Source organism: Perna viridis, chromosome 4, assembly GCF_037379345.1.
Source record: "Perna viridis isolate PV_CMFRI_1.1 ecotype Kerala chromosome 4, ASM3737934v1, whole genome shotgun sequence".
NCBI classification, from domain to species: domain Eukaryota; kingdom Metazoa; phylum Mollusca; class Bivalvia; order Mytilida; family Mytilidae; genus Perna; species Perna viridis.
The window spans coordinates 30,987,643-31,003,448 of record NC_142448.1 but is presented as its reverse complement, the minus strand read 5'-3'; the positions used below and the strand labels follow the sequence as shown (position 1 = coordinate 31,003,448).

The 15,806-nt window shown below is 32.7% G+C and overlaps 2 protein-coding genes across 2 annotated transcripts; one reads left to right on the top strand and one right to left on the bottom strand.

Annotated features, from left to right (window-relative positions):
• Positions 1-343: 343 nt before the first annotated feature.
• Positions 344-7,514, bottom strand: LOC148619727 (short-chain dehydrogenase/reductase family 9C member 7-like). The gene is made up of 5 exons (XM_088579948.1): positions 7,375-7,514; positions 5,413-5,622; positions 4,012-4,203; positions 1,162-1,294; positions 344-799 (listed from the first exon to the last, which is right to left on the bottom strand). The coding sequence occupies exons 1-5, from the start codon at positions 7,499-7,501 to the stop codon at positions 439-441; spliced, it is 1,023 nt and encodes a 340-aa protein (XP_088436074.1). The 5' UTR covers positions 7,502-7,514; the 3' UTR covers positions 344-438.
• Positions 7,515-7,697: 183 nt separating this feature from the next.
• Positions 7,698-12,051, top strand: LOC148619726 (uncharacterized). The gene is made up of 3 exons (XM_088579949.1): positions 7,698-7,832; positions 10,493-10,573; positions 11,642-12,051. The coding sequence occupies exons 1-3, from the start codon at positions 7,718-7,720 to the stop codon at positions 11,746-11,748; spliced, it is 303 nt and encodes a 100-aa protein (XP_088436075.1). The 5' UTR covers positions 7,698-7,717; the 3' UTR covers positions 11,749-12,051.
• The last annotated feature ends 3,755 nt before the right edge of the window (positions 12,052-15,806 follow it).

The window sequence follows — 15,806 nt, the reverse complement described above, 5'->3', positions numbered from 1 at the left end:
CTAACACCTATTTAACAACTTTTGGTACCTGTTTTCCTGAGCGGTAGGGACCGGTGACCCCATCTTTAAAAGCAATCTCCTTCTTGTAACAAGTGACAATATGTAAAATTTCATGGCATTTGGTTCACTACAAAGTCATCGCACAGAAACAAAACAAACAAGTAACGACGACGACGACGCCGACGACATCATAATATAATACGACTGCATTTTTTTTATTTGCGACAGTAGTAAAAACGACAGCGGGTCCAAGGGTTACGAACATATGATACTTGTACAAGTAACGAACGAACAGACAGAAAATACATTTCTATGTCCCATTATTGTGTTGCTATAGGATATATTTGTTTTGATTGGTTTTATTATCACAATATATCGTGGAAACAATATAATATAAGATTATAAATGTCCGTTAATTAATCACTATTTCGCATACCATTAATCTAATTTAGTTTGATTAAGTTCAATACATTTTGGTCTGCATCTAGTTATTTTCGGAAAGACTGTCATAATGTGCTCCTGAATATTGTATGGCAGTGACAACAAAAGTCTCGTACGAATATAATGAAATAGTTCTGGAATATAAGCAATCCTAGGGTGACAACTGCATACAGCATCTTCTATTGCATCAAGTACTGGACTAATGTCTTCACTTGCATCAACTGAATAATTATCTTGAATTAGAGTCTGGTACGCTTTGAAGTAGTCCTCACCATATGCATTCTTGACAGTTTGATGGCTGTTTTTCCATGATTTTTTATTTTGTTCTAAAGTATGACTTGGCTGAGTGATCGCCGTTCTGAAATAAATACATAATTACAAAGCTAAATAAAAAGTTGCTTATTAGCACACTCATCACACGCCTAATACAGTCAAGTTCTACAGATTTTTTTACTGGTTGGTTACAGCTTTAACCATTTTGTTCGAAGATCTCATAGATTTAAGCCTAATCAAGCGACATAGTGTTTAAATGTCTACAGAGGATACAGAAATTGTGATAGATCTAGCATCCCCATATGGAATACAATTTGAATGAACAAGGTGGCAAAATATGAATTCACTTTGGAGAAACTTTTTAAGCACAACCAACACCAAATAAAAAACCTGCATTGATTTTTTTCGATTAATTCATGCAGCGTCATAGTTTTTATATCAACATACTTGTACATCCAGGGTTCAATCGTCACTACTTTCACATTGAACTTCGCCATTTCTTTCCTGAGGCATTCAGAATATCCTATCAGTCCAAATTTTGTAGCACAGTATGCTGAGAAGCCAGAAATACCAATCCGCCCTAAAACATGATATAGGATACATTACACATTTAATAGATAACACAGAAATATTTAAATGAGAAGTGACGAAAAGAATTAAGTACGAATTATCCACGCATATTAAGGGTAATAGCAAAATTACCGAACTGGTAAACCGTAGGCAAAAGTCGAAAAAGAAAGTCCCTATGATAAAAGGCAATATCAAGAGATAAACAAAAAGAAACCACCGCAATGGTCGTGACTTGGTACAGGCCGATACGTTCAACTTTTTGGCCATCTTATTTAATAGTGTGAACAGTAGAGAAAAGAAAGGGTATCGTGAAACGTAACAAATACACCACCGTATAACCTAAATAAAAAATAGTAAATATTTTCTGAGATCACTAGAAGGTCTTCAACAAGTGCAAGTACAACATCTCCAGACTGTGGACAGGTGCGCAGGAAATTGCGGTGGGGTTAAACTAGTTTTATGAGGCTTTTACGGCCCCTTTAACGTAAGGTCAAAAATGAACTGTAACAAACCAACACCTCAGCATACACCATATAGATAAAATGAGATATCTACTTAAAGAACGCTCACTGCAGCTGAAAGCTAGCTAAAACATATTAAAGAATGACAATACTATCAACATTACCAACATTAGAAATAATCTGTCACTTCAGTTCCAATACTAATTAGGCAAGATTCGATGTAATACAATGACTCAGTTTATATGTAGGGGTGCAAAGTTTTGTAATGTTAAAATAACCTAGTAAATGTTTTTTTTTATAAGTTTGTGATATCGATACCCTGGTGCAAAACCTTTTCTGTGTGGAATATACTGCGCTCATTAAAATCACTTAATCGCACGTGCATGTAAGAGCAAAACGTACCACTTTTGAAATATAAATACCATAGAAGTTTGCTTCAGGAATATCACCATCTAAGAATGGAAAATAAACAATAGGAAAAACAAAATAATTTATTCTGCCATAAACTTTAGTATAAAGACTGCTACTTTTTAGTGTAATATCTAAATAAAGAAAAGGTGTATGAGTACTAAATGTATATTATTATTAGAATGATTTAGTCAAGTTATGATATGTTCTTTTGAGTAGATTTCGATGTTAGGATTCTTGACGCGCAAAATATCATCAAGATAACTAAAAGTGTTATTAAATTCATGCAACATATCATGTTTAAAGGATCTTTCAAGATTTTAGCCACGAACAGCGATTCATAACAGTAGAGAAACAAATCGGCTATGAGAGGAGCACAGTTTGAGATATAACTGGTGATTTAAGAACCGATAAACACAAAGTACTTAAGGAGGTAAGTGCCAAATACAAATAATCACTCTACACGTTGACGTACTCCCAAACAGTTAGAGTGGGGAAACGCTCTCGGACCCACGTGGGGTCTGGGAGTAGGCCAGAGCGTCAACACAGCAGGCCAGCCGCTAGTAGGACATACTCGATCAGATATCCCGAAGGCAGGGCTCCGCCACCAACACCAGTTGGTTCTACTAACCCACTAACATTGACCTGATAGGCCTGTATTGGTATTCAAGGTCGTTTAAAAACCCCGATCATCAATACAAGTAATTGGTTATGTAGTACAAAGTAGTTAAAAATAATTGGCGACATAACGTTCAACTAACCGTTCCGACTAATTTTATTACTTTTCCAACCTTAACACAACTTTTAGTAGTAAATTTATCATATATGTAACAATAATTTTAAAAGAACTATAAGATTGTTTATAAACTTGACAGCAAATCTGATTCCATTATTTGCATTACTCTTAGATAAATCTGTACTTACTATCCTCAGGAGAGAAGTGGGGCTGGGATTTTATGTCAGATAAGAATTTTTGGGGGTTTTTTTGCGCGAGCGCAAAGTTTTTATTTATATTTCAGCAGCAACCAAACTCAATATTTTATTTGAAAATCTGCCTTGTTAAGTAATGGGGGAAATATAGAAATATTATTTTTATTTTTCTAATATATGAGTAAATTTTTTTTCTCTCTCCAGATTCCGAACATTTTTTTTCCGAAAGATCCCATGCTCCCATCGTCAATAAAATGGTCGTTGCCTTAAAGGTTCGTAAAATGTACTACAGATACTAGCTAGACAATCAAGCAGTATAAGAGTAGTGCCATTACTATAAGTGTATGCATTTTAAAATTCAAACTGCATAAAAGTATATATAAACGTCTCGGAATGTGACGACTCTATTCGCTACAATGCTCCATCGGATCAATTTGATACAGGGAAGATAATAGAAACTTATAGAAGGGTCTGAAAAATTCCCAACGACGTTAGAGCTGCCAAATTTGCAAAGCAAATTTTTGGTCGTTCCCTCCGCGGGAGTTCCAGTGCCAAGACCACTCGGCCAGCTAGGCTATATAGCCTAGCTGGCTGAGTGGTCTAGGGCGCTGGACTTTGTGCATGTGGTGTTGCCATAGATGTCACATGGGCACAAGTTCGAGTCCCGCGGAGGGAAGGACCAAAAATTTGTAGTGGTAAGAAATTTTTAAATGAGTAAATTTATTTGTATGTACTGTCCAAATTGATCAAACCTGGAAATATATTGAAGCAAAAATGTTTCTATATACAACGTACATTTGTAGGTGCAAAGTTAACAATGATCGTTAGGCATAATGTATTTCTATATATATTTGCACTGATATTTTCTAATAATCCTGGATGAATCGATTTTAATGCTGTAAAAACAAATATGGCAAGAGTAATTTACCTGCCATGCTGGCAACATTGATAATTCGACCTTGACTTTTCCTTATTAACGGGAGAAAGGTCTTGGTCACTCTGATGGTCCCAAACAAGTTTACGTTCATAATACGCTCGTATTGGTCCAAAGGACACCATTCACTTTCTGCTGTACCCACCGATATTCCAGCATTGTTTATTATAGCCCAAACTTCTAGATCTGTAAACAAACATAAAATAAATGCAAAATAATGTAAGTGGCGTCAATAAGCATATTTCGATTTTTTTCTTTGTTCCACACAAACGACAGTTCTGTAAGCAAGTGCGTGTAATGTAATTTAAAAGAAAAACTTATAACCAGGGCGGACTTCGGCAGCGCAAGTATTCGTTGAGAAAAGACATTAAGAATGAAATATGAGGCATGTGCCTTTAAAATTTACATGGTTCGTTTGTTTTATAAGCTGAATGACATGCAGCCAGTTCATCAAGTGCAAAAGGCTTCTTTCTCCTTTTGTATAGAGCATTTTTAAATTGTTAAAATTAAAATTAATAATCATTCCAGCACTTAACCTAAGTAAAATCATGATTGTACATAATGTTTTTTAACAATACATGTATATCACAGTTAGTTCTAATTACACCACGCATTCAAACCATGAACCCAATCACAAAGGTTCATGGGTCATTCAGAAGTGTTGGTTCAGACAAGTCGAGACCACTAGAATTATGACGTACTTAAAAGAATTTCTCAGTGAAAAGACAACCTTGGGTAAGATGTAATAATTCTCTAACTCGGCGGCGCCTACACTCGAGTGTCTGAGATTACCCGATCTTGCGGTCGAACAGGTGTTAAATTTTTAATGTCACGCCATAAGCAAAACAATCGACTCCGTTCATGAGTTATCTTCACGCGTAAATCATAATAAAACTCTTTTCAGTTTTCCGGTTATGTTTTAGTTCTAATTCAACTTTATTTCAAATATATTTTGGGATAATACGATATTCTATCGATTCAATGCTCACATATGAAAAATATGAAAAAAAGATCTCGCCGAAAGGATTTTACTATCAAGTAATTACTTGATAAAAGCATTTTCTACGGGGGCGCACGCTTCCTTCCAAAACTTGTTTTTAACTCAACAATATATTGACTGGAAATACTACTTTGTGAAATACTTTTAATATTCTATGTGAAAAAGTAGACAATAATGAAAGTCGTGAGATATCAAATGAAAATGTGCATAAAATTATATTAATAGGCGGGAGAACAAATAATAGTAAACATGCATAATTACGTATTCAGGTATCTCATGATTGGCAGGTACATGTATCCAAAAGTTTTATAGAACTACCTACCTGTCAAACAAATATTTCAAATTATTTGGTAACAGTTCAAGCACGTTTTCATTAAATGATGTAAATTGTATACCTTTTCCTCCCAAGATATTTTCAACATAACTTAGCGACTCTGACACCTCCGTATCTTTTGTTACATCTATTTGTAACACGTAAATATTCTTTGAAAAGTTTGATAAAGTTTTTGCACCATCGCTGTTAGAATTCAAACAGCCTGCAAAGACACTAAATCCTCTGCTACATAGCTGTTTAGCAATGTGATGTCCAAAGCCTGTGTCACACCCTAAAACAATAAATGGATAGTGAAATGTAAAGACTTGCTATAACAGCATTTAGTACATTTTTGCCTATTTAATGGATTTAAGTCAACCTCAATCAAGTCCCCGTGCAGACACATTCAAATAAAAATTGGCATGATAACCGACATACATTTTATTTCAAACTATCAAACATCTGTACCCTATATTGCTTTCGTCCACCACCTAATATGTAAACGTGATTGTATATTGTAGATGAGACTACAAACATGGGATCGTCCTTATTAATAAGCTTATAGTAGCATAAACTGTTACCTCAAATTTCGACATAAGCAAACTTCATATTTTTTTTTATCTATTTATGCATGTTTTAGGGGAGAATGACTACGTGTACATGCAATGACCAAGTATGTCACGCAACCAGTCATGTGGTCACTCACCTTACACACAATTGTATCTATTCTTTTTTCAACTGTATTGTATATGGTACATCCTCTCGGTGATGGATTTGGCTTCCTATTTTGATGTTTTTGGTTTTGAGTACAGAATTAATTTTTGGATTATATAATAAGATCTTCCTTTACATTTGATTCGTATGTTAATAATGAAAGGTTACTCTGAAACACGTTTACATCCAAGGGCGGATCCAGGATTTTAGATTAGGGAGGGGGGCACACAGTTAAAATTTCGCGAAACATTTTTTGAGATTTAAGTTTTGAAATACTCTTCTAAAGTGGGTCCTATATAGATATCTTTTGTGGTAAAATTAGCGAGAAATTAAAGTTTCAACCTAAAACCGCCTAAATCGACCCATGACAACCCATGATTTTCAAATTTTAGGAGGGCGCACCCCCGCCACGCCCCCGCCTGAATCCACCCGTGACAGCATATCGAAATTTGCAATTTACATGCATGTATCTGATTTTGAATTTTCGTAAGTAAACATTTCGTTCCTCTAGGCAGCATACATTGTAGACATGTATTGACAAACTCTTTCAAGTGACGGATCCAGAAATTCTCGGGAAAGGCGTAGGTTGCCATGCAGTTGATCTATGTTTATATAAGAAGGGGCGCTCTAGTAATTTCTGTTTTTTCCCCTAGATATCTAACCAATCCATGACAACTTGTTAATAATTTCTTTAATTTTGGCTTGATTTGTTCTTTGTCATTTTTGATATTGTCAAACCAAATTTGGATTTTTATATCAATGGCGTGATCAATGCACGCTTGTCTGTACTTAAGTAGCAGTCTTTCTACAAATCAAAAAGTAGGTGATTACGCATGTCCAAAGCCCATCGAATAATGTTTTATTTCTTGTTCAGAAGCAGTTACTGATAGCATAACTAGTCTTAGTTTTTCATTTGGTTGTTGCGCTTTTGACATAAAAATTATGTAGACTGTACATGGAATTTGCACTCTGCACGTTCTTCATTTGGTCAAATCAACTTTAAAGGGTAATGAATATATAAATTTCTAAAAAGTGCATTCCGAATGCAGAAAAGATTGTTGTTTAAAATGTGTGAAATTTTAGCATATTTAGACTGAAAAAAAAAACATCGTTTTTCTTCGTAATGTATAACTTCACCATTAGCAGTGTCTGAATTTTATGTGGACAGGAACTTAAATCTTCAATATTCACATATTAACTTTTAATTTACAAATATACCTATGTCTCAGGCTAATAACTTTTGAACTTTAATAATGTAATCAGATTTTGAACAGGTTATATTGTATTTGCCGAATCAATCAGTCAACAATATTTTTTTAAAAATAAATACCTGTGATGAGCACTGATCTATTGGTTGTAGTTATTTGGGACCTTTGTCTTCTCCAATACACGATGAATATCAACAAACAAAACAGAAGGACTGCAACAATAACTACACCATAAACACATATATGCATGTTAGTTCAGTGGGTAGAATCCTGCAAATCAAATACCGTTCACCAAGTGAAAATTTGTGAAAACGTTCGGGATTTCGTCATCAAAAGAACTAAAAGTAGACACACGAGACGAAAACAGACACCTTTCTACTGTTTATATTGTATCACGGAATTTCGAGGAGCCATTCCGGTTTTACTTTTGAACATATATTCCAAAATGAGTTACGTCCCTTGAAAATGGCATCAACTTCAAGCGGAGCAGGGGGAACAGACTCTACTTTTAGCAAGGAAGAAATCAAAAGAAACTTGTTTAATTGCAAGTCTCCAAATGTAGAAGGAGACAGAATGTCAGGTAATGGCTCAGTATTATAAAGAAGCCTCGTCAACGTATTTGTTTCGTATTAGTGTAGAGAGAGGTTAAAGATAACATGAGAGTTCAAACCACAGTCGTCTAACACGTCTAAATACTAAATTGTATTTATTATTTATTATGGACAAATAGATTTCTACAGTTAAACAATAGATATGTTATACATTTAACCCCAAAACAGAGCAAATAAAATGATACAGGGACATCACTTTTAGACCTAGCACTAGTAGTAGCATATACTGCTGTACCCTCTTTCCGATGTATTATTAATATCCATTTTTGTACGAAACTGATCGCACATGCTTGGGTCAGAGGTCGTTGATACTGAACCAGGCCTGTTTCATGAAAACAACTAGAAAGATCAGATTGCCGGTATTCCAGGTAATTTTCAAGTTTTAAGCTCAACACAAAGTATTTCCAACTTTTCCAAAACCTCTGTATGCCATATTATTTAATCCCTTTTAGAAATGTAGATAGTACGCATGAAACCAATCAATCGATATTGATTTATCGTCTGCCGTTTAAAAAGCTTCCTAAACAACAGTCATGTGACCAAATACATCATGTATCACACGAATTAACTATGGAAAGCCAGATTAACAAAAAATGAACATTTTCTTAGGATTTGAAAAATTAAAATATCAAACATTTTCCCTCATCTTAAAAACATTCTGCTTAGAAAAATTCAATGGAAATTAATAGTTAATCAGTATTCAACACTAGAAAATTTTCACAATTAACAAATTTAAGCTAATTTGAGATATTTTTTTATATTTTTAGATATATAATAAAATGAAGAAAAAAACAGCATCACTCTGATGCCGAGAAATCTGCCTTTAATGCAGTACAGAATGGATATTTTTTTTATTACAGTTTTTTTTTTTGCTGCTGATAATTTTATTAAAGTTGTTCAAATGTATAAATGATTTAATTTTCTGTTAGAATTATCAAATGAAAAATAAGTTGCACAAAAATGGTATATGAAATACTTGTATAAGAATATTTAAATATTTATCAATTAAAAATTAGCAAGTTTCAATAATCTAATGATTGAGATCACCTAGTATATCAATTTTAAGTAATCTAAAATATTCTAAATTATTTTAATTCTTAATCAATTTCAATCAAATGATTATTTGAATAGGAATTGAAATAAGATAAACATTATTTTGAAATAATTTGCCTTAAATAATGAAGTGTTTAAATTCTCACATATAAGTATTTCTCTTTAAATGGACTAAAAATATATTGTATAAATTTATTTTTGTCCAGTACTATATTTTTAATCAATCCAATACTAGCATATTTCTATTTATTTAGTGGAAATGTATTGTATCCCATATGGCTTCCCATACTTGTTTAATCTCTGAACCGGAAATGCACGTATTTGGGGTACGACAACAATAATAGGGATGATTGACATTCGCCTTTCAGTGACCGGTGTAATAAATAAAGACATGCACGTAACATAATTTACAGAAGTGGAAAGTAGAATGTCTGATTTTTATTTTTATGAATAATATTAGCGTTGTCTGGTCAAATCGGTAACTCAATCGGAAGAATATTATTTTGACCAAGAGAATGAGGGTACCCCAGTATACTATGTTACTACTAATTGTTAGTATGTACATCTGTACCAGTTTTTCAAATTGATTTCTCAACAGTTCAGGTTTTAGTCAGGTCAAGAGTTAACACTGTATAAATATTGGGACACTTACAGGCTTACAAATTATATATTAATGCTGTAGCTGTTTGATAGATTACTGCAGTTGCTCAGTTTTGTTAGACAAATCCTTTATTCTCTGGTGGTGGGCTGCAGTAATGATTTGCAGATGCTAGAACAGTTTTTTTTTTATATGAAAGCCCACTGCAGGCCCAATAACTATGATTGATTGGTTATTGATTGGGTCATTAGATTAATTTCCAGTAAACATGTGCCATAAATCAATAACAACAAATGGCAGATTTTTCAAAGTGAAAACACAACGTAACCTGAATAAAATGAAGATATGAAGGTGAGAATTAGGGACATGTGATAAAACATAAGAACTAAAGCTGGAAAGGACACGGGATCCCCCTTCAGTCAAATGTGAAGACGAGCTCTGTTCTAACAATTTCCCACAAGTACATAAATATACACGATAATAACATCAATGTAATACATTGATACAACAGCAATCATTCAGCAAATGTTCATAAATAAGTGTTTGGCATCAGTAAACAATGGACGCATTGAAATACAATGTATAAAGAGAAATGAGTGTTTACTGCTGAACCAAGAAAATACAATCAATAGAAACCTACACCGTAACCCCTATTCTGAAACAGTAGTATACCTCAGGAGCATGTAATATTTTTTAATAAATCATATCATACAGAAATGTACACGTTGAACCTTAATGTACTTATTATAATTCTGGATCAAATTTTCTTGTATGCAGATTTATCTAGAGGATTTCATTTTTTCTTGAATTTTGAATCATTTTTACATGATATTGATTAACACTATTTTATTTCAACATTCTAAGCAGTTGTATTAATGGGTAAAATAGGACACAAGAGTTGGACAGATTAGAACATAAAAATATATGTATATTCTACTTTTCAGATGGGTAAATTAATGAACTTGTTTTAACTTTTAGACAATAGCCCATCTGTGTCATTGATGAACAGAGTGCAAATTGACTACGAAATTGAAATGAGTAGAAAATTAATGCAAAAAGGTATGTCAAGTAGTCGACTTCATTTAGTAGCTTCAGAGAGAAGTACATAATCATTGTTTATACAGTGGCAAGTTTTTAGTAAATTAGTACATTGTATTTTTTTTTATAAAACCAAAGTACATATACATGTATGTGCATCAGTAGGACTGTACATTTTATACCTCTACTCAACCAGCAAGTTGTTTATTGGAATCCCCTTGTTCGTGTGACATTCCAAATTTTGTCACTATTATTTCTGCTGCCAATGAAAGGGTTGATCTCAAATTTGCTGTGGGGCATATGTAATTGTTTTAACTGGTTTTGATTGCTGTATGATATCAAATTCCTGTACGAGTGGGGTTATCCTTAGCAAGACATGTGCAGCTTCATGTTTGTAGCGTGTATCAACATAGAAATGATACAAAATGTACTAAATTACATCACATCACCAAAAAAAATCTGAAGCTCTCCAAAAAACAAATATATCCAATATCAACTATGCATGTATATCAAGATTTTAAAAGTACCGTATTTTGGTGTGTATTATGCGCACATTTTTACATAGAAATCATTTCCAGAACATGGGGGTGCGGATTGTACATCAATACATAACAATTGGCCACGAATTTAAAGATTTCAGTACGTGAAAAAACATTGCATAATGTAAACAAACAAACCAGAAGTGAAATGTTACTGACAGAAATTTTATCCAGTCATCAAATACATCTTTAAGGATTTTTAGTGATATTTTCTTCAAATCATTTTCAAATGACTTAATAACATGTTTCAAACAAAAGTTGTACAATATTTCCTTCTTATAAAGCATGGTTAGAATTTAATATGAAACCACTAAAACCCAAAAAGTAACTAATTCCTTTTTTGTCAAATCCTCCTTATCATATGCTTTTACAGCTGAAAATAATTATCAGGGGCGGATCCAGGATTTTAGATTGGGGTTGGGGGGGGGAGGGCACAGTTAAAATTTAGAGGTTTTTTTAGGTTAAATTTTTGAAATATTCTTCTAGAGTGGGTGCAGTGTAAAATTTGCAAATTTAAACTGAAGGTGTCACATTTTTATCTTGTCTACAGATGGAATGCATGAACACAGAATGAAGCAGCTCAGACAAAAGTTAAAGAATCTGAATGAAGATGATTGGATGTATCCATCAGTAGACAAACTTCTAGGACTTAATTAAAGAGGTACCCAAAATGGAGTCCTATAGACAGGTTCAAAAGAGAAAAAAGACAAGTCTTGGCTGTTGTGATTTGGAGAGGAAATGCTCAGGACTTTATGGAGCAGTATAAAATACAACATACATGTACATTTTGTACAACCTAATTTCAGTCACAGTCAATCTTAAGCTCGCATTACTATTAGAAGTCAAGGGAGGAACTGCAAGACATTTGAAATAAGTTACATGTGATTTATAATTAGTTGTACTAATTACCAGAGTTGATTAATAAACAGCCAATTTTAAAAATAAACTATAAATTTCCTTCTTCATGTTCTTATAAAATTGTATTTGTTTTCACCACTTAGGCCAGAAAAAATAATAGTCTTGTTTCCTGCTACCAGCAAGAAAAGAATAGGGTAGGTAGGTAGGTATGGAAATTATTTTATTAAAAAAAAATACATCGAGTTTAAACAGTTCATTTCATATAAACTTTCTGTTCTCATACAAGCAAGAAACACACATAGAACACACATGTATGATATTTAAGAGGTACATTTTTAACTCGTATGAAGCTAGAACTATGATGCTATGGTGGTAAACAGGGCACAGATCTGCAGCATTGTGTGGAGTATAAATACACAATTATGCAAGTCATATGTGAATATAAAGTACTGAAATTATGAGTGCAAGAAGTCATTAACAGTATTAGTGACTTAACAATGAGGTTTTAGAGAGAGTTGCATGCCCTTGAAATGTTTGCAGTGCATTTTAATGCAATGAAGTAATCTTGTCTTCCTTTCTTGATTCTGATGGTACAAATTATCAAATTACACTGTCTAAATGGTGGACTATTTCTAACAATGTTGCATGCACACATACCGTCTGATCATTACCCAGACACTGACACATGCATGTAACCTTAAATCTTCAAATGCATAATATTACATTGTTTCCGTGAAATCAAAATTTTGGCAAGTAATGTATAAGAAATTTAAAGCACAGAATTTAAAGTCTTCCTTTTTCACTTGCCCTGCTATTATAAAAAAAAACCTGTTATTTTTTTAATTTGAACTGCATGTAAATATACTTCGTTTCTTTTTTTATACTTTTAAGGACCACATACATGCATGTATAAATGAAATACTAATAAGATTTTTTTAAGACCTTTTAGCTTTTTCATTAGAGCAACAATATTATGATTAAACTGTCAATTGAATAGACAAGACCCAACAGCCCCCTTTCATTATCATACTTTTATTCCATCACACAAGTATCAATATACTATTACCATAATTTCAATGAATATATGCAGGTTTTCTATCAATGTCCAGTTTGACAATCTGTCATTATTTCTTTTTTAACTAGTGGCTCAAAACCTTTTTGAACTTATTTTTAGGTGTGTTTAATTGTGCAATATTTCCAGTGGCCAGATTTAAAAAGGGAGGTTTGTGATCATTGAAAGTATCTTAACCATGCTGCATCTTTTTGCGCCTGTTTTCAAGAATTTCTGGCCTCTGTGTGTCTTGCTTTGTTTGGTTCTATGTTGCTGGAGTCTATTATTTTCCCTGAACTTGTAAATTATGTTTTTTTTTCAAGGGCTAGCTGCAACCAGCCTTGTGGTGTAAGGTTTCATCAATGTTCATTGAAGTCCCATGTGTGTTGTTTATTCTGGTGGGGTTATCTCTTTGACATGTTAACCATAACCATTTTCATTATAATCAGTGACTTTATATTTTAATATACACTCCCTGTTATATTGTAGGTTTTAGTGTTTAGTAAAGGGTGGTATTTTTTTTAAAATCAATAAATGTGTATTCTTGAACTTACCTCTTGAACAATGTGACTACTTGCTAAGTTTGAATATATCTGCATCTTAGTATTTGGTTTATTCTACAACTTTTCCTTAATTAGCAAATGTCCGTCATTAACATACACTTACCTGACCCTGTTTCTAATACATGTAACAATCATTTTCTCTCATACACTTCTGTATAGGTTGTACATATTTTAGTGGGACAGAGTGTAAATAAAAAAAACTGTCCTAATTCTTCCAATTAAGTCCTTGTCTTATGAATAGTCCTTTTAAATTAAAAGCATCTAACTTCTTTTTTTTTTTCCATTCCAGCACATAAAACAAAAATCATACAATAAATTGCAACTTTGTATTTCATTGATATTTTTTATATCACATTCTCAAAATAAATAAATAATATGTACATCTTATTTACAAAAATGAACAACATTTCAAAAAAAAGAATACTCATTTCAAACAAAATTCAGTCATTATTTACAATAACTGCCCGTGAAAGGCCATAATGTAGTTTTATTGACTAACTTTCGAATATTACCCTAAATATGATAAAAACTGTCAATACAATACAAAATACAAAAGTGCGCCAATACGAGATTTAGCTGTCTAATATGGTTAGCCTCGGACTAAAAGCTAAGCCAATATGGAAAACCTTACGCAACAATACTATAATAATCAGCTGAAAGAATTGGTCTTTACTTATACATGCACCTATCTTGAACTTTAACACACGGTCAATACCAAATACATGCAATATCAAAACAAAACATGTATATAAATTGTACATGTACTTTTAAAACCATATCTGGCACAAGTATTCATACTTGTGGGTGCCATTCAGGAAAATAATATGTTTTCCCATATTGTTATTACACTGAATTCTTCAACTGAAATATTAATGATGTTCCAATTAAAATTACATTGTTTCTGTTGTCAAAAGGTCATTTTAATCAAAATGACTAAGGGGTGGATACACTCATCCCAAATATTGGAAGCATCTCATGAAAAAGGTTTACTCCATGAAAGTCTTATAACTACTCTTACTCAAGTTTGAAATGAGTTTTATTACAGCTGTACATCATGTTATAATTTAAAAAATGACAGTCACTGCTTCTCTGGCAAGTACATGTCAAATAGCATTATAGGAGATAGTCAGTACTAATGACTTGGAGTAACATGTCCAAATGGGGACACATACTTAGGCATCAACCACTTTCCTACTAGGAGGTGGGGGGATTATTTTGAAAAAAAAATTAAATTATTCCAAATTTTAGCATTTTTTTAATTTTTCACTCAGCCATGGACAGGATCAGAAATGATTCAATATTTTCCCTATTACTTAACAATGTAGATCTTCATATAATAAAATTGTAACTCATTCTTCTACTGAAAAAAATTAATTATCTTCGCACATGTGTAAAATTTTTCTTCCAACTCAACATAAAAATCCCTGTCCCCTCCCTGGTCTGTGCCTTACCTACAGACAGATCCTTCTGTGAACTACATCATGAAGTGCGATAAAAATCAATCTCAGCATGTCAGACTAGCACAAATCTCATCTTGAAATGAATAGGAGGTTAATCCACATTCAGTCAATCAACCTCGCACATTAAAAAAAAATATTCATTCTACCAAAGAGCTGATTAGAAAACTAGGACAATACTATTTATAATCAACACAGTGTATATTAAGAAGCCTAAGTCCCAGATAACAGGAAGCTGAAGTTCATAAAAGAAAAATATATAAAATCATTGTCAAGTAATCTGACCAAATTAAAATATATCCAGGACATACAGCCAAAGTGATTACATATACCCACATTAAAATAACTTAAAACATACCAAATTATGTGATGAAAAAGAGTCATTAAAATCCAGTAACAAAATATGATTTTGTTGTGATACAATTATTCAATTTATTCACAGCTTCCTAAGAAAAATAATTGGCACTTAAATTGTAGGAAAAAGTACATTTTTTTCCTTGACTTCAGTGTAGAAGATATAAAATTTGTTCCATACTTCTAAGAACTAGAAAAAGAAAATGATTAAAATTAGCAGCAAAGGTGTTTAGGTGTAATTTTTCGTTTCAAAGTACATTTTATATTGCACTAATCTCCCCTTGAACAAAAAAAAAAAACAATGAAATGACATTTACAGATTCATTTACCCAAATATTGGAAACATCTTTTTTTATATAAAATATTTACCTAACAAAAGTTGTACAACAATTATTGTTCAAATTTAAAATGAGTTTAAACTATAATGCCAAT